The following is a 23,248-nucleotide window of genomic DNA, read 5'->3' as shown; positions in this document are numbered from 1 at the left end:
GTCAACTTCAGTCAACTATGTGCAGCATGCTAATGATGCTAAGCGGATTTAATAGTAATGTAGCTAGTCGTCTTCTATGCGTCCTTGCTTTCACGATTGTGAATGTTTTATTTAAGTCGCGCGTGTTCATTGAGCAGGAGCTCAGGAGGGAGAGGGTGTGCGAGAGAGAGGGGGCAAGGGAGGGAGAGGTATGAAATTATTATTTATTTATTTGTTTGTTTGTTTTTGGACAACATAGGCTACCGATAAGTAAAGCGGGAGATGTGGGTTGCTTTTGCGGCCGCTAAGAAGCACTGCGTGAAACACTAAAAAGGTGTGTCGCGATTCTGCCTTTTCACACCGTGACACATCGTTGATATGAATGTCGCGATTTCGGTTTCGAATCGTATATCGTTAGTCAACAAGTACACCTCGCTTGACATCAAGCCCCGCCCACATCCAACTCAGCCATGTTTTCTTTGCCTACGTCACTCCCCATACGCTTTGGCTTTAGGCCTGCTGCCGACAGCCCGGTAGCGAATGATATAGTATATTGTTTCATATTAGATGATAGAAACTGATGATGTAGGCTAAACACAAATTACATTTCATGCAACCACAGTGAATTTTTCATGTAGGCCTAGGCTAGTTACTGTAATTGGTTAGGTGTACTTTTTTAGTTCATTTGATTTCGGTTTTGAAACAATAACATGCACATTCAAAAAAATGGTCATTTTAAATATTGATGACAATGTGTTCAAACGTAAAACGAGCCATATTTCATTTCATTTAGCCCTCAAAAGTAGAATGGTGTGTTGTTTCATTATCATGGACTATCAGTTTAACAGCAAGAATTCTCCATTACAACCAAATGTCGGCAAAGAAAGTCCCCTCCTATGATGAATGTGAGTAAAGCCCTCCCTGATGAACTTAATGCTTTTTTATGCTTTCCTTTGACATGAAAAACACAGACTATATTGGACTAGCTGCAGCATGTGAAGCAAATGAGGATGCACCTTTCTGTGTCTCTGAGGTCGATGTGAGCAATGCCTTTAGGAGGGTAAATTGTAGAAAAGCTACTGGACGGATGGAATTTCTAACAGGGTTTTGAAATCCTCGCTGCTCAGTTAGCTCCTGTGTTCACTTATATCTTTAACACATCATTGGCTCAAGAGACAGTTCCTACTTGCCTCAAGCAGTCTGTTATTGTTCCAGTACCGAAAAACAAAAGTCCATCATGTCTGAATGACTACAGCCCAGTAGCCCTGGCGTCTACAGTGATGAAGTGTTTTGAGAAGCTTGTGAAAAACATTATCTGCTCATCCCTCCTGCCTCCTTGACCCCCTCCAATTTGCTTACAGAGCCAACAGGTCTACAGAGGATGCCATCTCAAACCTCATGCACACCACCTTAACTCACCTGGAGGAGGGGAATGGGAATTATGTGAGGATGCTGTTCATTGACTTTAGTTCAGCATTCAACACGATAGTACCTCTCACCTTGGTCACAAAGATGAAGGCCTTAGGACTGAACACCACCCTGTGTCACTGGATATTTGACTTCCTCACCAACCGTTCACAAGTGGTTAGAGTGGGGGTCTGACATCTGACTCATTAACCATCAGCACTGGTGCTCCCCAAGGCTGTGTTTTGAGTCCACTGCTGTACAACATCTACACACATGACTGCAAAGCCAACAGTAGTCATACCTCCATCATCAAGTTTGCAGATGACACAGTGACCTTGGGCCTGATTAGTAACAACAGTGAACAGTTCTACTTGGATCAGGTTGATGAGGTGGCACAGTGGTGTCAATCTAACAGCTTGACACTGAATATCAATAAAAACCAAGGAAATGGTAGTGGATTACAGAAGGCAGCAGCAGAACTACAGTTACACCCCACTAATGATCAGCGGGCAACCTGTAGAGAGAGTCACAAGTTTTAAATACCTTGGTGTCCACATTACTGAAGACTTAACATGGACTGTTAACACTCAATATGTTCTGAAGAAGTCCAGACAATCGACTCTACTTCCTTCGTCAGCTAAGGAAATTCAAAGTTTCTACATCCATCATGAAGGCCTTCTACACTTCAGCGGTTGAGAGTGTTCTAACTGGTAGCATCATCACCTGGTATGGGAACTCCACAGTTAGAGATTGTAGTACTCTGCAGAGAGTAGTGCGCTCAGCTGAACGTACTATAAGAACTCAACTCCCTGCTCTACAAGATATCTATTCCAGAAGAGTACTCCTAAGAGCCCAAAAAGATTCTGAAGGACTCTTCTCATCCTAACAATGGATTATTCCTACCGCTGAAATCAAGAAGACGCCTATGTAGTCACAAAGCCAGAACTGAGAGACTCAGGAGAAGTTTTTTATCCCCAGGCCATCCGAACTCTGAACTCACACTATACTGACTTTGCACACATTCCTCCTCAGCACTCATGACCCCCACACACACACACACACACCCACACACACCTACAAGACTTTTAGCACTTTTACATCCCTCTCCTATGCTACAGACCTTTTATTTATTTTCTTATTTCATCACATGTCAAAACACACACACACACACACACACACACATATCTGACTTTGTCCAACTTTTGCACACTTTTCATTTATTATTTTTGATTTCTCCTCCATCTACCCATGTCCTTGATTGCCTACCCTTTCTGCCCCCCCACCCCCCACCCCACCCCCATCCCCAACACACACACTTACATCATCACTGTCATCACTTCACATACATACAGCACACTGCTTGCTACAGTAAGCCTCCTCTACATACTTGCTGCACACTGCCCCCACATACACAGCACATTGTCTTCTGTGGATCTTCTCCAACACACATCCCCAACATACTTACAGCACACTGCCCCCACCTACCCACACACACACACACACACTCACACACACACACACACACACACACAGTCACTGCTCCACTCCCCTCCCGCCCACACACACATCTTCACTGTCATCACTCACATACATTACATACAGTACTCTGCTTGCAATAGTAAGTCCCTGACCCCCAACACACACACTTACATCATCACTGTCATCGCTCACATACATACAGCACTGCTTTGCTACAGTAAGCCTCCTCTACATACTTGCTGCACACTGCCCCCCCACATACACAGCACATTGTCTCTTCCAACACACATCCTTCTACATACTTACAGCACACTGCCCCCACCTACCCACCTTCACTGCTCCACTCCCCTCCCGCCCACACACACACATCTTCACTGTCATCACTCTCACATACATTACATACAGTACTCTGCTTGCAATAGTAAGTCCCTGACCCCCAAACACACACACACTTACATCATCACTGTCATCACTTCACATACATACAGCACACTGCTTGCTACAGTAAGCCTCCTCTACATACTTGCTGCACACTGCCCCCCACATACACAGCACATTGTCTTGTGGATCTTCTCCAACACACATCCTCTACATACTTACAGCACACTGCCCCCACCTACCCACCTACACACACACACACACACACACACACACACACACACACACACAGTCACTGCTCCACTCCCTCCACACACACATCTTCACTGTCATCACTCACATACATTACATACAGTACTCTGCTTGCAATAGTAAGTCCCTGCCCCCAATACACAGCACATTGTCTCATGAGGAAGCTTCTCCAACACACATATTGCACACTGCCCTCTCCCCCACATACACAGCACACTATCCCATCTCCCCTGTCATCCCCCCAACACACACACCAAGACCCCTGGCAGTTGGGTTAGCCCCTTGAGCCGTGGATCTGCCCAAGGTTTCTTCCTTGGTAAGGGGTTTTCTTTGCCCCTGTTGCTCTTGGTTGCTCTTGGGTGCTCCTTGTTGGTGCCCCCCCCCCAATCCCAATCCTCCCCACCTTTTTATGCAGCCCTTGCCACTTAATCTACTAAACCCCTCTTCTACTGCACTTTTTACCCCATTAATGCACAAATAGGCTGACACCAGACATAATTTCACTGCATTTCTTACTTCCAGTAACTATATGCATGTGACAATAAACTTCCTTGTATCCTTGTATCCTTGTATCCTACAAAGGGGCGATTTTGCTTTATTAACAGGTGAACTAGAAGCATGCATTGTGTAACGTTAACCGGTCAGATCAAGCTAGACATATCCTCATCTCAAATATAGGCTACTGCCCAGCAAGCAGCTATCGGACCACCGGTAGATAGGTTACTTGTCAGCAACCCGCAATGGTAACGTTAGGCCACCGGCAGTGTACCGTATAAATGAATAAAGAAAAGGTGGTCAAAGCTGCGGTTCGTTAGCCTAGCGGACCGCGGTAGAACCCATGTGCAAAAACTCAGCGGTCCGCCGGCGACAGCGAAACTGGGCCGCCGCCAGCCTCTTGCCATCTGGGTGGTTAACTTTGCTGGCTAGCTAGTTCCTATCTGACGAACGAGTAGTGTGACAATTAAAATGTTGGTGCTGTTGCGAGTTGTTGCACTGGTTTGAATCCACTGTTTACGTGTTGCACAATAAAACGTGTTTTGCAGTAAGTTGCTGGTTTGTAGAATGTAGCACTAGCAGCTCGCTCAGTCTCGTTGCGAGTTCTGGCTCTCTGCTGACTGCCTCCCTCTCGCCGCTAGCAATTTTAAACTGTGTGACGTAATACAAAAAAACATGGCTGACTTGGATGTGGGCTGGGCTTGATGTCAAGCCCCGCCTTCCCGCAGGCTGCAGCGAGATGTGAATTGTCTTGACGTTCTTTGAAGGGTTTATTGAAAACCCAAAGAAACACATTTGTCTTCAATATACCACATAATGTATAATATGCTATACACAAGGCCTACAACATGTACTGTACCAAATCAAGAAGACATAAGTAAAAAGAATCCTTTTAAGGTGTGTTCAGTCTGGCAAAATATACTAATTTAAGGCATCTTCATCGTCTGCTTTTCTCATTGGAACATTTATGAGGTTATTTTTTTAGTTTTAGTTCATCTCTGTAAATGATCCCAATGCATATATAAGCACAATATGATACTGCAGTTATAAGTAGGCTACGTCTTTTTTTGTCAAGCATCATTTGAATCAATTTAATTCAACCTCAGATTGTTACGCTCAGTTTAAAATGACCTCCATCAATTTTCTGACACTCAAATGAGGTGGGAAAAGCCTTGCTTTGGAGTATTTGTACTGATAAATTAATACTATGCAACCTTGAGTGGGTAAGTAAGTGCTCTGCGTCCACTAGGCATATGCATGTTCTGGTAGTGTGTCATTTTCTGTTAGTCTTGCACTAAGGGCAGAGAAAAACAATAATTGCCATATATTCATAACCAAATTCCAATTATCCATTATAAAGCGAATTATATAATTGGAGGTGTGACTTCATGAATGCAAAATGTTTATTTTTGTATCTTCCCCATATTTTTATTTGACACATATTTACTCTGAAGGGCAGTGGCTCAGGAGTAACAGCATCTGAGCCTCTGGAGGTGTCTGAGTTGACTCTGGCACCATTGCCTGTAAGATCTTCTTTAGTAAGATACTGAACCCATACTGGTCTCAGTGATTGAACATAAAGCTTGATGTGAGGCATTAACAGTAAACCAGTTCTATTTTTATTCATCTATCACCTTAATGAGATTTTTGCTTTATAGTGTCTGACAATCAATATTTATTTGCGTATGCCTGTGTTTGTACTCAGTTATTTTGTTCAAGTAGTTTCATGAAACCACCGGTGAATTAAGGTACACCCAACAGACCAACCTACATGGAGGTGATGAATCATTTCCCATAAAAATTAGATTGTTTTCATATGTTTAGTACTTTTTATGGCAGAAATACCATTTCCAATTTTATTGACACCCTGAAGAGATGTTTTATGTGCTTGACTGCTCATAAGGGCTTTGTAAACAGGAGTGTATGGGGGGGCTCTGATTCATGAATATGACCCACACATGTTGCCATCGAAAGTCCCCACTCACACTACTCAAGGTGAGCTGACTGAAGGGGTTTATTGTCCCAAGTTTATGTTAGTGCTTCGAGAAAATTGCCAGGAGAAAATCCCTGTCACAAGAGATAGGCATAGTTGAAGATGCACATGGCAGTCATATAGCAACATTATTATTATGGTAGAACTGGATGAATTGAATGGCTATTTGTACTACTGATTCAGAAAAGATAGGGTAGAGTAGGCTATTTCAAATGGTAGCAATCTCAGATCAACAATTTATCATAGAAAAGAGTCACTCAATCACCATTAAAAAAAAACACAAAAGACACAAATTTAACCAGTCATAAATCATACATTGCATTATGGGATGAGGGTGACATTGTGTTTTCCTAGCTCATTACACTATAGCCCGAGGAGAGAGGACTTTAAAACTACATAGTCCATGGGTCAGCTATGTCAACTCCACATACATAAATGTTCCTAAGTTAAAACTTTGTTGAACTTTTCTGTTCTATTTCAGTTGTGGGATTGATTGGTTGGCCCTAAAATGACTATCGGTAGTTTAATGACATTTCCGAAAGCACCTCTTTTCACCAAAACTCCCCACAGACATATCTATCCTTTCTCTCCTATTCATTTGTTTTCAGAGGTACCCTCTGCACATTTTACTACTGCCCATTTTACTTTTTTAAAAGCATACTGTTGGCTTTACATATGGCCATTGATTGTCTTTGTACAGTTCATAAAGGAATTAATAAGAATGCCATTGGTACTGTTACTGCATACCTGCCTAGATGACACCTGAATGGATGTGGTCTGGGTGAGGTCAGAGTCTGGCCCTGAAACGTCTGCTTTAGTCAGCCTCTGTCTAAATATTTCACTGCTAACTAACCAGTAATGCTAGCATGTAAGGCTTTATCCAGAGCTGAAATGGGGAAATAGCAATGTAACTTTCTTCAGTTACAAAACTCTCAACAATGCAATACTGCACAGTGCTCGAGGCACCACATTGAATGAACAATTTCCTCTGTGCACCATATCCCTTTCTCAACCTCACCAGACAGGATCTTTCTACCTCAAGAAATCCTCAGAGAGACATTTTAATTAAAACGGGGAACATGCAGCATGGCCTTGCATTTACTTGCTCTTCCATAAGGACTTGTAAGACATTGATCTTTTTGGACGGTGCACACACATGATTGACTCAAACAGATGTCCTGTTATTATTCATATTCATTTTTAAATACAGTCTGAAGGCTCCTGTGCCCAAGGACACATTTGAAATGGTTGATTTAGACGTAGTTCATAGGTAACAAAAATGGCAACATGATGAAACTTTGTGTGGTGTGATGTATCATGTTGTCTTATGTACGGCAGATGTTTGGTAATGAAGGAGTAGGATGCAGGGAAACATCAGTATACTTTTAACAAGACGATTTGTAACTAGATGTACCGCATAGCGGTACAAAATATGACCGCCGCTCAGTCCTGTACATCCGTTGCGCGAAAATAAATCACACTAATCAATTTGTCTCCATCTTTTACTCCATCCCCCAATCTTGAAAGTTTTGTGTATGCTTGTTTGGCATGCCTTTGTGTGTGTGTGTGTGTGTGTGTGTGTGTGCTGCACAGGAAGTAGCCTACTGGCGCTGAAAAGGTGAATAGATTGTAGAATAGCCAAAGAAGTTGTAGCATTGTTATAAAACCTTTAAAATCTCTAAACAATCACAAGTAGGGCAGTTCATCACAGTTCATCCATTGCAACTGGATTGATGAAAGGTCACTTACACCTGATACAAAGGTATCAGCATGTTATAATTTTTATTTATTTATTTATTTATTTATTTATTTATTTATTTATTTATTAATTAATTAATTAATAAATAAACAAAAACATCTCTGTCAGTTCCATGCCGTTTTCAACAGCTATCAAAAACAAAGGTCATTTTTGGATGGATAGATTTTTTGTGAATGTTTCTTCTTCTACATAAGATTTTAGTCATCTTTAGTTTATGTGATACTTTATTGTCAATGCACAATATGCTAAATATACTATTGTCAATATAATATGCTAAATATACTAAAATACAAATTATACTAACACTTAATACAATATATAAAAATATACTAAAATACAAATTACAAAAATACAAATTATACTAACTAACACTTAATCTAAATCAATTCAATCTAAATCAAGTCTATATATCTATATATTTAACTATTTAAGAAAATGAATAAGTGTGGCCACAGTTCGGCTGTGGCATGGAGGGGGTTATGCATATGTGCTAATGCGCTAATATAGCACGCAAACAGTGAGGCATAAAGACAGTGGTACAAGTGGCTAGTGGACAGACAGTACCAAACATGGAGGGGGTGAAGACAGACTATGCAGAGAAGTCTATCTCTCCTCTTCACTTAAGTGAGGCATTGAACAACAGTTCAATGGCCCTGGGGACAAATGATATATATATTTGAAAGTCTGAATATATCGATCAAAAACCCTGAATATATAGGTCAAAACCTGAGAATATATGTCAAAATCTGAATATATATATATATATATATATATATATATATATATATATATATATATATATATATATATATATAAAATATATATATATATATATATATATATATATATATATATATATATATATATATATATATATATATGTAAAATTCTGAATATATATATATAAAAAACCTGAGAATATATATATATAATCTGAATCAAAACCCTGAATATATATATATAAAAACCTGAGAATATATATCAAAATCTGAGAATATATATAGGCCTGTGGCTTATTTAATTTTACTGTAATAAGCTCATCATTGGTAGTAATGAAAAGGCAGCTTTTGTTTTATCTTTCAGTATATTTCTATAAGGCATTGAAGCAGAAATTGCCAATGCACTCAAAAGTCTCTGAAATGTTGAAAGTCTTGAAGACCCATGGAAAAAGGGTACAAAGTGTTCCTGTGAAATATGTTGCCCTTTCATCTTTAGGCTTGTTTTGCTTGTATAGTGTGTTGTTTTGCGTGTGTGTGTGTGTGTGTGTGTGTGTGTGTGTGTGTGTGTATGCAGAGGGGAGCTGTGGGTTGCTCAAGCTCTCCTGAAATAGAAAAGGTACATGATATTTCAGAGTAGGAAGGCATGTCTTCATGCTGCCGCAGCTGCGCACGTGGAAGTGTGTGAAAATGATCCACCCCTCATATTATGCCAGTCCAGATGGTGATGGACAGCTGTTCAAAAGGTTGCCCACAACTGGCCAAGATCCATTCTAGTAATCGATACCCCCACAATAAGCAACAGTGACTGTGCCTTTTTAAATTTGAAGTAGTAAACCCTTTCACCTCCAGTTCATATGCTGAGGACTCAGAATATTTTGTTTGCATATTCTTAATTAGACTCCTGGAGAGAGTCTGTGTCACTTTGGATGAGAATGTCTGCTAAATACCAGCCATCTCTGCAATCCCTACCAAGATTTATTTTACATACAAAATAACAAACTAAGCAAAGGGAAAAGCAGCAAATAATTCATAATTTTGAAGAGATTCATAGTTTTAAAATGTGGAGCCTATAAATGAGTAAGCATCCTACAAGGATAGTCTAATTCAGTGGGTTTAGAAATGTATTCTGCATAGACAGACAGACATACATTGAACTGCAGACACTGATGATGGTCTATAACAGAGGAATGGTCAAAACACACTCATTTCCAGACAGGCAGACTTAATATCAAGATCAATATCACTAGCTTCTCTGGCCTAAGAAAGATTAACTCCAAGACATATATACAGTATATATAAGTATATGCACAGTATATATAATATATAGATAGAATATATATATATACTGTGTGTGTGTGTGTGTGTGTGTGTATTCTGACTGTTTTCCTGTATATACATGAAGCCTCTGTCTGTTACATGTATCTCATATATCTCATCTCATGTGACTGAAGGTACCAGCTGTTTAAGGAGCGTCTCTCGCAGGTGGAGCAGATGGAGGGAGACTTTGATCAGTTCACAAAGGGCTACCAGTCCTACGGCACGCAGCGGCAGGCCAACAACGGCCTCTTCTTCAGGGAGTGGGCTCCTGGGGCTGACGAGCTCTACCTGACCGGAGACTTCAGTGAGTGCTCTCTCTGGCTGGCACACACCTGCTAGTGCTTTTCTGTTGCACATGCATGTGCATGTACAGCTCTGGAAAATATTTAGAGACCACTGCACATTTTTCTGACATCATCCCATGGTTGCTGAGTGACATTCGAATGAGTTGACGGTCATATTCAAATTTGCAGCGGTCTCTTAATTTTTGAATATGACCGTCAACTCCTTCGAATGTCACTCAGCAACCATGGGATGACATCGGAAAAATGTGCAGTGGTCTCTTTAATATTTTCCAGAGCTGTACTGTATGTGTGTGCACACATGCATTTGGTCACATACACGCAGCACACACACCCACACACATGTATGCACACATAGCAGAGTTGAACACTCACTCACATGTAGAAACACACACACACACACACACAACACAAACAAACACATGTGCACACACACACACACACACACACACACAAACACATGTGCACGCACACACAAACATGCCCTTTCCCGCAGACGACCCCACTCCCGCCTCCCCAACACACACACTGCAAATCATCCATCCCAAAATTGCCCCCTGTCCCCTGCCTCATGTGTTTGTCTATAACTCAGTGGGGCTTAGTGTGGGTGATGACACGGCCACAACCAGCACCCTGGGCTTCTTATTAAACGGCTGTGGAGATCTCTCCATCTCTCTCTCTCTCTCTCTCTCTCTCCCTCCATCTGTCTTTTTTTTCTTTCTGTTTTCCATGCTTCCCCACCCTGTCTTTGTCCTTCCTTTTTTCTTCCCTTCTTTCTTTTCTTCCTCCTCTCTCTCTCCCTCTCTCCACTCACTCTCTCTCTGTCTGTGCATCTTCAGACCCCCTCGGGGAGCTAATTGTACTCTCCCCAGAGTGACTATGATGAAGACAGCATGAGCTGAGTGGGAGCTGTGTGGATGACCATCCCTGCCCCTTGCTCCCTGCTTCATTCACAGATACACAGTTTGGACTGAAGAGATACTGTGGATTTTGCTCCGCTGCCAAACATGTTTCAGCTTGACATAAGTCCCCTCTCAGCTAGTACAAAACCTACTGCTCATAACCTTTATTTGTTTTAAACCCATAAGGACCCTCTCAGCTAGTACAGAACCTACTGCTCATAACCTTTATTTGTTTTAAACCCATAAGTCCCCTCTCAGCTAGTACAGAACCTTTCCTGCTACTGCTCATAACTTTATTTGTTTTAAACCCATAAGGACCCGTGGTGGCACAGGTGGCACAGGCGGCACAAACTAATTCAGTGTACTGGACATTTCCCTGGAAGCCTTTTCCCGTATCACCCATAGTTTACTTATTTGAAATGCTGTAAAGGAAACTGCCACTGCGTATTCAGAATTGATGCTATTTTTACTATATTTTGTTTTACATTAATTTTTTTACATAAATGAAGAACCAAATGGAGAGTATTATCCCTGTCAGCCTGTGCGCAATCTCCACTACTACTATAAATTATGTTAAGTGAAGGAGTGGCTGTTGTTTTATTTTGAAATGGTTGTTATTTTATTTGCTCTTACTAGAATTGGGAATTGGTTTCCTTGAATGTCCTTGTGCATAAAGACACTTCAGCCATCTCAGTCATCCATATTCTCTAATTGTGCTGCAGGCATGACCATCTCCTATATTTGATTTGCTGTCTACAGTGTTACAGGGGCACTTGGAGGCCACGGCTAATCTTGTTTTTTTTATATTTAATGCATTAACTCACAGCGTTTTTGAAATGAAAAGAAAAGATTATTGCCTACTGGCTTAGGCTACCCGACTGGCAAGACTGGTTAGTCCCCTGAAATGGAAGGATCCTCACCTCACCATCCAACACACACCTACTCACTCAGATTGTCACACCATTTCCCCACTAAGAAGAAAATAGGATATGGGACTGATGGATCGGTCTCTATTTTTTTTTTTATATGGCCTGGCAAATGTAATGTAAGACGTGGATTATAACAGAGATATGTTAGCAGTGTTGTGTCTATTGTGATGCTTCACTCTACACAGTGGGCAGTCCGTTGTCGGTCCAGTAATTACTGTCTTACCAGCAGTCGTTGTTTACTTTCTTTTGTTCTTTGGATCCTTTCTGACGGGTAGGTATATCAGTGCATGGACCAACAGAGAGCATTGTTATTTGTCTTTTATATTTCATATTTATGATGGACGCAAACTGTGCAACTAATGTGATCTATATTTACTGCCATATAAGCCTGTGCACAGTGTTGCAGTACAACATCAATATTTTGAGCTACTTGTAACTCCGGCAGAAATGCATTTTACTAAGCCAACGGCCGTCCGAAAGTCTTGGTCATCATCTGTCCATTACCCTGCCTGCTTATGTCCACACAACCCACCTGCCCCTGTCTTCTCCCCTCAGGATCCCATTTCACATTTCTCTCCCCTGTTCAGGTAATCTCTCTCTTTTTAAACTGTCTCCGCCACTGACAACCACCACCAGCAGCAGCGGTGGCGGCAGCGTCAAGGCAAATCCCAACCTCTAATTCACTGAGCTATTGCATTTTGACACTGCTCATAGTATTCCATTTCAATTTCACAGAGACTGGGGGTGTTGAAGGGCGGAGGGCTGGAGGGCGAGAGGGGAGGGCGGGAGGGAGGAGGGAGAGGAGAGGGAGAGGGAGAGAGAGAGAGAGAGAGAGAGAGAGAGAGAGAGAGAGAGAGAGAGAGAGAGAGAGAGAGAGAGAGAGAGAGAGAGAGAGAGAGAGAGAGAGAGAGAGAGAGAGAGAGAGAGAGAGAGAGAGAGAGAGAGAGAGAGAGAGAGAGAGAGAGAGAGAGAGAGAGAGAGAGAGAGAGAGAGAGAGAGAACAAGAGAAAGGGGGAGAGAGAGAAACCCAGCAGTAATCTCTGGTTGGTGTCAGTGTGGGGCAGATGCATAATGCAAATTCTCCCACATTTTTCTTGAGTTAGTTATTTATTTATTTATTTTCTGCTCTGCCTCACGATTAGTGTTGAGAAAAGTACAACACACGGGGGCAGGAAAAGAAGGAAGAATGAAATGATCTGTGAAAAATTCTTACTGCTCACTGCTCGCCTTCTGCAGGGTCAGGGTCATTTACCTCTGTGACCTTTCCCCCTTGTGGGTTGGATGATGTACTAACAGACATAGTCAAAGAGGGCCTATGACCTGGTGTGATAAAAATCATACCTCAAACCACAGCAGCCTGAAAACATGAATTTGGCCGACTAAAGTGTGCCGGCTTAAATATCTCTTCTCTATGATGACTCTGTTGGCAACTCAAAGGAACCTCATCCGCTTTACATTTCCCTTTTGCTCATCTGCTGAAGAAACCCATTTCAAATGTCACCCTGAAATTAGTGATTAGTATGCTCTAGCTTGGCATCATTTCTGATAACATGTCATTGAAAGGTCCCCTAACATAGCCCAGTTAGTTTTGTGATTGATATGAATATGTAATCAAAACAGACTTATCAGCAGTGATGAATGTGACTAGAATAGGTGATGTTATGTTGTACTATATCAGAGTATTTTGCAGCCTGAATTGTTCACAGTTTATTTATATCGTAAGGGCTGTCTTGTTTAGTAGGAGCAAGTGTGAGACAATGTGAGCGAGGGAGTGTGAGTGAATATGAATTCATTCAGCTCAGTTTCTTCTTTTACATGATTGAATTGAAAATTAGCAATGGCTTCTCTCTTGCACTGCCTTCTGAAAGCCTTTTTTGTGCATAATGTGAAATGTTCAATCATTTCATTCTCACTTTCATTCCTCTCCTCCTCCTTATTCCTCTCTCGCCAGACAACTGGAACAAAACCTCTCATCCTTTCACCAAGAAGGAGTACGGCAAGTGGGAGCTTTACCTCCCGCCGAGACGAGACAAGACCCCAGCCGTTGCCCACGAGTCCAAACTCAAGGTGCCAGCACTTTTCACTCTCTCTAGAGAGAATCACCCTCCGACAACGGTCATAAGACGACTTGTATACTGTGCAATTGATAGTGGCATAAGGACTATGTGAAATTAGTTTATTGCACCTTACTGCGTAAGCCATACAGTTCTTGCCCCCCAGTCTATAGCATTGGGTGTGAGCAGACTTGAGACCCTGTGGGTGTGGGGTGGGATGGGGGGGTTGTTATGGATGTCTTGGGAAAGAGAGGTGAGCTGCTGTCTTCTCCTTGGCTGACAGTGTAGCTGCAGGAGAGATTAGCCTCTCCTGCACGGAGGGAAACAGCAGGAGACAAAAGTGAGAAGATCTGCTGCCTTAAAAGTTAGGAAATGCAGAATGAAGTGTGTGTGGACTGTCTGACTCATCGAGGGCAAATGAGTTCAGACGGGAGTGTCATTATTATGCTTTATATCCAGATGGCTGGTGATCGTGGGTTGAATCAGGCTCTGATTCAGCATTGGCTGCATGCAGAGAAATGTGAACACTACTATCAATTATAACTGGTATTGGAATAGATAGATTAAACAAATCAATAATATATATACTATGTATGATTCATGTTTATGACTATGTCTGTGTGCATGAAATATAGCTGTGGGAATCATTATGAAGAGTGTTTTGGAATCTTGCTAAACATGATGGCTATGTAAATCAATACCTTGCCACATTACAGTCCGAGTTTGTCTCCGTGTTGACCTTGTCACGAGCATGATGAAGACCTCGGCTTCAGCAGGTGCATGTTAATATGGGCTAGCTGCAGTCATATTCACAGCCCAGAAGGACACGACGATGTAAGGTGTGTGTGTGTGTGTGTGTGTGTGTCTGTGGTGCGGGGTTGGAGAGACGGGGTAGTAGTGGACAGGCCTTTCTCCCTGAGGGTGTTTGGCAGAGCACTGGGCCTTCGTAGAGACCAGAGCCACTTGACTTGGCACTTTTGGGTTAATCACCAGCCGACGACACGGACGCAGCAGATGGGGCCACCCGGCACACGGTTGCGCCATGCCAACGCTGACCACGGGCACTCTGTCCAACCCAGCTGCCCCGCGCCGTGGTGACTCAGGGGGCCGCAGTGGAGAATGCCACGCTCCCGCATCGCCCGTGGAAACCAGTCCATCGCGAACTCTCTAATCACGTAGATGAAGCCTCAAGACGATTGGCCTTCAGCTGTCCACCCTGTGCTGAAATGTCATTGAAACACGACTAAAACATTTCAGTTGGATTTAGAGTCCATTTTCCGGCCATTCCAAATTTTTGTCTGTGATAGATCCATTTTGTCTGCTATGGAAAGCTTGCAAATTGTAAGCCATGAGTTTTTAGGCAGTGAAGTGGTAATAGATATAGCCTCATGCCCCCGACATTTCACTGACTCTAAAAACCCTCCACTGGCTCTCTAGTGCACTGAGCTCCAGAATGGCAAAATTTGTAAAATGTGTCCCAAAAAAGTGATCAGGCAAAGCACATTATGATTCAAATGAAACCACAAGGCATCCTAGAAGAGTGAAATCCTTTAACAAAACATATCAATCAAGAAAATAATGACATGGACCTGAAAAATCACGTCACGGTCACCACCCAGCAAACAATTTTTGGTTGGGGGAACATTCTACTTTCAGGAGAGGTAGGCCCACTGCTTGGGCTGCCTGCAAACGAGTCTTGCACAATAGCATGGTGTGAAATCTCATTTGTAGAAATATCAGCTTCTCTCACATCAAAAAAAAAGGTTGCAAAGATGTTGGCAACTCAGTATTATCAGAAGCTTCATCTGTGTTAACATTAACATCATTGTCTCTTACATCAGAAAACTCAGGGTTGTTAGGAATTGTGTCTGTGTTATAGCCCCAGTTGCTCCCTCAGCTTCTGTTCGCCTATAATACCACCATGTACCAGTCCACACAGCACTTCCCATACGAACTGATGTTCGGTCAGAAGCCACAGTTACCAGTCGATCACCTCACCGAATACTGGAGGTGACCACTGGGACAGTCCACCGACTGATTGGGTGGTGCAACATCAAGATTACCTGACTTCTGTCTATGCTAGTGCTAGGAGACACTTAGAAGAGGCTGCGGCATATCGCAGGCATGGTGGTCCTAACACTGTAGTCCTCTTCAAAGTGGTTGTATGCACATCCCACCTCACTGAGGCCAGGTGCAGGACAAAAAAGCTTATCAAGTAAAGAAGAGTAGTTGTCCGCACACTGCAATCATAACACATACAGTAAAGTTGCTAGGATACGGGGATGCTGGCGAGACACGCCGCTTCGTCTGACATCATGTTTTTGTTTGTTTTTATGTAATGTTTGTAATTTTATGTAATGTCATGTTTATTTTTTGTATTGATTTGTCTAGTTAAATGTTTTCTCTCTTTATTTACGTTATTTTTGATAGTTTTCGTGTTATTCTCTTAGTCCTTTTTACTGCTTTCAAGTCGGCTGATGTTGTTAACGTCTGTCCATTGGGAGCTTGCTATGGCTAGCTTTTGCCCTGGGCCTCTTACATCCTTCAAATCCATCTGTGAGCCGGTGCTGCACCGCTGTCTGGTCGAGGGGATTTCTCGGGACAGCAGCTGGAGCTACTCTGCGAAAGATCTGCCGAGGCCGCCGAGCTGTTTCTGACCTGTGAGCTGCCATGCCTACTGGAGTCTGGATTGAGCAGACTAACGTTAACATTAACGTTGAAGAACTCTGCATTACGGACCACGAAACTGTCGCTGTTACAGCAACAAAGTCCACCGAGTTGCTGATCTACAAGATCGCTCACGACTTTCGGACTGGTTTGCTTCCAGTGATCTCCAGACTAACAAGGCCTAACATTCACGTTATCTCCAGACTGCCAGTGAGTGTAAAGAACTTCTACACAGCTGTGCACAGTGTCACGCGAGTCATCATTGCCCTTGGACATTTTCAGCCGGTTGGAAATTGGACTCATTTTATTTTTATTTATTATTTATTTTATTTATTAATTTGTTTGTTGTATGTCTTGGTGTCACGGGTATGCGCTTACGACTCACGCCCGCTCGTCCGCATCTTTTTTTGCGCTTGTTATTTTTAATTGTAGTTCTATGTCTTGGTGTCACGGGTACGCTGGCGACTACGCCAGCCCGGCCCGCTATTGTCTTTGTTAGTGTATGTGTCAATGACAATGTCTTATATGTGGAGCGCTTTGGGTTGCACTCTGTGCATGTTAAATGCGCTATACAAATAAAACTGACTTGACTTGACTATAAGATCACAGGCTGTATGGGGAAAAGGGCCCCCTTAAGACGTTCCACTTATAATACTGCCGGACAGCATTCAAACCCCTTCCACCTCCCACAGTCTGTTTCACATGAGTTCTCTACCAGTGTAGCAGAAGTAAATATTCTCCCTGTCCTCTTCAGGCCTTTGCAGTAGATAGGTGTGCTACCAGGACGGTGAACTTTAAAGCCAGGTGTGTATGCAGAAAGACTGACCTGCAGCGCTGGCACACACGCCCACCCGTGGGTGGTGATCATATATGTAGCTTCCTCTCTGGGAGAACACAGCCGGTCATTTGATATTTTTGCCGCATGGGTGTTTGTGGTTGTTGTTGAAAGAACATGGCTTTATTCTTAATTCTAAGACTTCATTGCATCTCTCGCACGCCCGGCCTGTTGGCTGTGGATAACCCGTTGCTTTTAAAGAGAGCAAATGCACATGGTTTAGTGTCTGAGCAATGTTTTCCCTTGAGTTATTTGTTTTTTGTATTAGTTCAGGCTGTGAGAGGGCCATCTATGGTTTGTCTGTTTGTTTGTACCTTATATTCTTTTGTTTGTTAATTTTGCCTACTGTTACTCAACTACCCATGCCTATGACACCTAGTGGTGTACTGTGTTGCCTGTACTATTATAGATTATTTCCAAGACAAATTTCTCTTAAGGTAGACAATAGAATGACATGGCAGGTCAAGGAAAGCATTAAGAAAAGCAAAGATTAAAAAATCGTTTTTGACATAGGCAACAAGGGTGGAGGTGTTTTACACTTTTCAGACACTCAAAGTTTGAAAACTATGGATATTGTTTTAGAACCAACAACCTTTCTACATTATCTGGGGGTTTTGTGTGCAAAAAGTGGAATTAATTGTCAAAAAACTAGAAGAATCACTTCATAATGAATCATAATGAAAATCACTTTTCGGACTAGATATAATCGCTTATTTTAAAACATACAGAAAAAAAAACACTAAAGATGGATCGTGAAAATTTGAAGACAAAAAAATCTTGTTCCTTAGACTCCTTAGACTTGTTCCTTATATTAGCAAAATATGCAAAAAAAAATCAATTTTTACATGAAAATCCAGCGGGACCCTATTTTCCAAACACAGCGTACTGTACTAAAGTCACTCTGCTTTATCCCAAAGATAATTTGAATATGCAAGGTCTTCCCAACTGGCCTGCAGGACATTGGTCACTTGGTGTGAAAACATGCATACAGACTGCAGTGTATTTCTTAGTCCACAACTATGCACAGATACATTAGATTGTAATGCAATCATGGTCAGACTGTTGCCCACATTACAAGTATTCATTTACGACCAAACATGAATGTATTTTTCACAACATACATTTACAGTGATTTCAGAGGTAACCATCAGAGTAGTTGCTCTGGTGGATTTGAGTTTTGCTGTATGCTAATTAGTGTAGTGAAGGGAAGTCCTTTGATCAAAACACAAGCAGATTAGAATTTCTCCTTTGACACAAATCTTAAGAGTTCAGAATATTTTCCTGTGGTCCAAGGCAGGCCCAGGATTGAGAACAGGGTGGCGAGAGCAGAGGCCAAATGGCCACTATATGCATGAGCGGGGGTGTTGGGAATCCTGGCCCACAGATGTAAATTGACTGCAAAAGGCATTTGGTTATGAAATTGTCTTTTCTGTTTCAAGAATGCAAAAAGTTGGCAAAAAGACTGGGCTTACAGTCCCCATTCAAAAGTTCACATACCCCTAGTTCTTAATGAGTATTGGCCCCTTTAACATCAATGACAGCTTGCAGTCTTTTGTGATGGTTGTGGACAAGTAACTTTATTTTCTCAGATGGTAGAGGTGCCCATTCTTCTCAACAAAAAGCCCCCAGGTCCTGTAAATTCTTGGGTTGTCTTGCATGAACTGCACATTTGAGATGGCTGAAAGTGAAGTGAAGTGGCTCAATAATATTGAGGTCATGCGACTGTGATGTCCACTCAAGAACCTTCACTTTTTTTCTGTAGCCACTGAAGGGTCGACTTGGCCTTGGGGTCGTCGTCATGTTGGAAAGTCTAAATGCACAGCTTTTGGGCTGATAAGCGCAAATGCTTCATTCATCTTGCCATACTGCCAAATTTTGACTAAAATGCCAAATTTTGACTAAATTCCCTGTGCCTTGGTAGCTCACACTAGCCTGGTCCTAACAGACTCTCGTACGTACATTTCATTTGTACAGGGACTCTGGCCACTTTCCATTTCCAAGCGTTAACTTCCTTGAAGGCGGGTACTCTGTTGAAGTTTAAAACTCATGCTCAATGCTCAAAATAGCGCACAACCTCAACGTCATCGTTCTCAGCCAAAATACCTCCCCCAGACGACGTACTGAAGGAAAATGACAATTGAGCGGAAGTACGTAGGAGGGCGGAGCCAGGCTAAGCCCACACACCCACATGGGATTCCATGCTTCACGGTAGAGCTGGTGTACTTTTCATCATAGGCCTGGTGGACTCCTCTCCAAATGTAGCGTTTATGGTTTGGACCAAAATGTTCTTGGTCTCATCACTTCAAATGACTTCTGTTCTGTTCCAGAAGTTCTGAAGCACGTCTAGGTGCTGTTTGGCATATTGTAAGCTTGCTGTTTAGTGGCATTAACGCAGTAATTGCCTTTTCTAGCAATCCGACCGTGCAGCCCATTTTTGTTCAAGTGCCTCCTTATTGTGGATCTTGAAGCAGTCGCACTACTTTCTCGCACTGAAGCCTGTATTTCAGCTGAAGTAGCTTGAGGGTTTTTCTTTGCATCCCGACCAATTTTCCTGGCAGTTGAGGCTGAAATCTTTCTTGGTCAGCCGGAGCGTGGCTTGGAATCTTTAGGATGTGCTTTGACATGTATGCTTTATTCCCACTATAGGTGGGCACACTAGTAACACTCACAGTCAACCTAAATAAAAGATTTAAGATTGCTTAACCCAGCTGCTTAGAGTGTAAGTCTGAGGATTTTACTCTCATGATCCCAAAGTGTTGAAATAATCAAATATACTTGTCAGGGTGTGTATTTGACAGTATTGGCTAATACAGATGCAATATGGATACAATGTTGGATTGTGTCTATAGTAAACTTTAACATGTGCTGGTGGGTAGATGCAGTTAAATGTTAGATGAATACTGGTAAGTGAAGTTATGGCCCAATTGTGTTGCACATCAATGTCTTCCCTGATGATGGCAGTTTAATGTACTGCTATCTGCTACTGTCTATTGTTCAACTGTGAGAAATGCAAGATACTGTATGTCTGCAAAATGCTCCATAGTTTTATGTATACTGAACTTGGATGGATACAGTACTCAAATAAATTATTTGTTTTAGCTTATATTGATTGAATAAATAATTTTTTGGCTACCGGTAATTATTTATTTCCTCAAATATTTTGAGTAAGTGTGACTGGTTGGATTTACAGTGAATATGCGATAATAAATGGCTCAATCTGACTGCTGTCCTTAAATAGAATAAAGGTTTTCTGCATGATCCATCATATTTTCCACAAACTGGCAAATATTTAGCAAATCCTGCCAGTACACTTGTATGCCCAACTGTATGTAGCTATGCTGTGTGTATGTAGCTATGCTACACAGTTGTGGGAGTACACAGATATGGTCATCAAGGTGCTCCTGCCTACAGACCTTTTAAGGTGGCATAACAAGTATTTATGTCATGTTATAGAACATGCATTCTAGCAAAGGCTGTATCTGAAAGAGACATAGCTGTATAATGTATAGCCTACTGTATTAATGCATCTCATATCGGAGCACATGCATTCCACACACGCATATACATATCGCGCACACACACACACACACACACATACGTATGTATACATGAATTTATGTATGTACGTATGTATTTCTTTTTTTCCTTTTGGGGCAAACTGCTTTGAAGGCTGCATTTGAACTGCGGGGTGCATTAGAATGTCTCAGAATCACTCTGAGCAGTCAAGCAGTGAGAATGTGTCAGGTCGCTTCTGCTGAGCACAAGGCGTTACAAAAGTGCTGTCAGGTAGCGTGGTCGGGTGGGGTGGGGGTCTTTGATGGAAGTAAAATCTAATTAGAGTTTTTGATGCTGTGCTGACATTGAAAAATGCCCAGCTTACTTTTTGTGCTCAACAGAAATTGGATCACGTATTCAGTCTAAATGAAAGTCATGGCAATTTGCTAACTGTTGAACTCTAGTTGCTTTTAGCATGCAATGTATACCTGCATATTCTGTGATGATGCAAGCAGAAGATAAATGTGCACACACAAATGGGCCATTTGTTTTTCAAAAGGCAAACATAACAGTGAAGACATGCTGATGAATCTAAAGACACCAAAAAAAAGAAACTCCACTAGCAGTTGAATTTTTCATCTGGTGATGTCAGGAGGTTACATAAAAATAATTGAATTTATATGGACTGCAATCATACATAGATGATCACTAAAATTTCTGTAGTGTTACGTGGCCAAAATTAAATGTGACTTTTTGAATTGAGAGATCTGGTACTAAATTAAGTTTAGCTGCCATACTCATGGATTTCCTTCCAGTATCATGTAATGATTCACAGCCACCAGGCTTTCTTCAGAAAAAAAAAGTCCAAAGATTCAGCAACTGCTTGTCTTTTATTCGTCTGTTATTGGGTCACAAAAGGGGTTTGCTTTCAATATTGCACCAAATATGATCTACCAGATGCCTCAACAACAAGGCCAAGATGCCCCAACCCTAGTTTATGTCTGCACATGTGTGTGAAGTCTGTGGGGGGACTAAGCGGAGCTTTCCCTAATAGTTACAACAATATCATGTCTTTACCGACAATGTTTGCTGTTATTTGCGCCTGTTTTGAAAATGGCCATGATGCATACAGATGATTCCTCCACCCATGGTCGTCTCATTTCTTTTCCTGAGCCTAACATCCATCTGTGCGAGACATGACAATTTCTCCTTTTTTCCTCGGTGCGCCCACGCTTTAGCCGCACATCCATAGGAGGTAGACTGCCGCTCGGCTCTCATTGATGTGCGCCAATCTTTAAGGCCTCCCTCGAGAGGCCGAGAACAGCAATTAAGCCATTCTCTCCACATGCCATGCCTCCCCGCCCTAATCTGACATCATCAGACATTGACCACCTCTGCGTGCGTCAAACAGTTGTCCAGATGAAACAGGGCATGTCCCTCACCTGCTGCCCATCGGTTTACCATGCTGACATGAGTCATATTTTTGTGTTGTGAAGGCCTGCAACCAAAACTGTGTACTCTCTCAGAGTGAAGTGAAGAACTAAAAGCAATGGGTGTGATTTGGGCTGGAGATTTTGGTGGATTGTGGGACTATTACTGAAAAAAAAAAGAATGGAGTCAGTCTTTATTGTAAACATTATTGTATAACTGAAAATAATTGTTCTGGTTTTCACTAATTTTACTCTCTTTTGTGTCCAGCTTGTTATATTAACCAAAGAGGGAGAATATGTATTCCGGATATCCCCCTGGGCCAAGTACGTCACAAAAAGGCTGGATTCCGTTACATATGATTGGATTCACTGGGATCCGATGCACCCTTACTTGGTAAGGTTAACAGTGGGGGACTATGGAATGCTTCAGAGAGTTCATAGAAATGAAGAGGAGTTACTAGTTGACAGTGTGATTGGCTTATTATGGATTCATTAATATCTCTGACAGTAAAAGGCACATGAGTGATCATTTCATTATGGCAAGTGAAGGTAAGGCCAATCAAAGCTCCTGATGTGATGTGCCTGCTGCCTACTGGTGGTAAAAAGAAGGAAGAACGTGTCATGCAATGAATGTTACATGACAACTTATTGAGAGAGAGAGAGAGAGAGAGAGAGAGAGAGAGATGAGTCTAAATAGTAATATTATTTTTAATTTATGAATTTATCTATTCATTCATCTATATGTATGTCTGTACCTGCTTTGACAACACAAAACTCTTGTCATGTCAACGATGCACAAATATCACAAATGTTTGTGATTATTATTTTAATTCTGTTTCTGTTGTTCTGACTTCAA

The 23,248-nt window shown here is 41.9% G+C and overlaps 1 protein-coding gene across 1 annotated transcript in view; it reads left to right on the top strand.

The window, feature by feature from the left end:
- Positions 1–23,248, top strand: part of gbe1a (glucan (1,4-alpha-), branching enzyme 1a) — a 58,269-nt gene that overhangs the window by 2,152 nt on the left and 32,869 nt on the right. The window contains exons 2-4 of the mRNA XM_048237459.1: positions 9,913–10,082; positions 13,863–13,978; positions 22,661–22,786. Of these exons, the coding sequence (XP_048093416.1) occupies positions 9,913–10,082; positions 13,863–13,978; positions 22,661–22,786 (412 nt within the window). The remainder of the gene's footprint in view (positions 1–9,912; positions 10,083–13,862; positions 13,979–22,660; positions 22,787–23,248) is intronic.

This window comes from Alosa alosa, chromosome 2 (assembly GCF_017589495.1).
Source record: "Alosa alosa isolate M-15738 ecotype Scorff River chromosome 2, AALO_Geno_1.1, whole genome shotgun sequence".
Taxonomy (NCBI): Eukaryota; Metazoa; Chordata; class Actinopteri; order Clupeiformes; family Clupeidae; genus Alosa; species Alosa alosa.
This window is presented reverse-complemented; position numbering and strand designations above follow the sequence as displayed.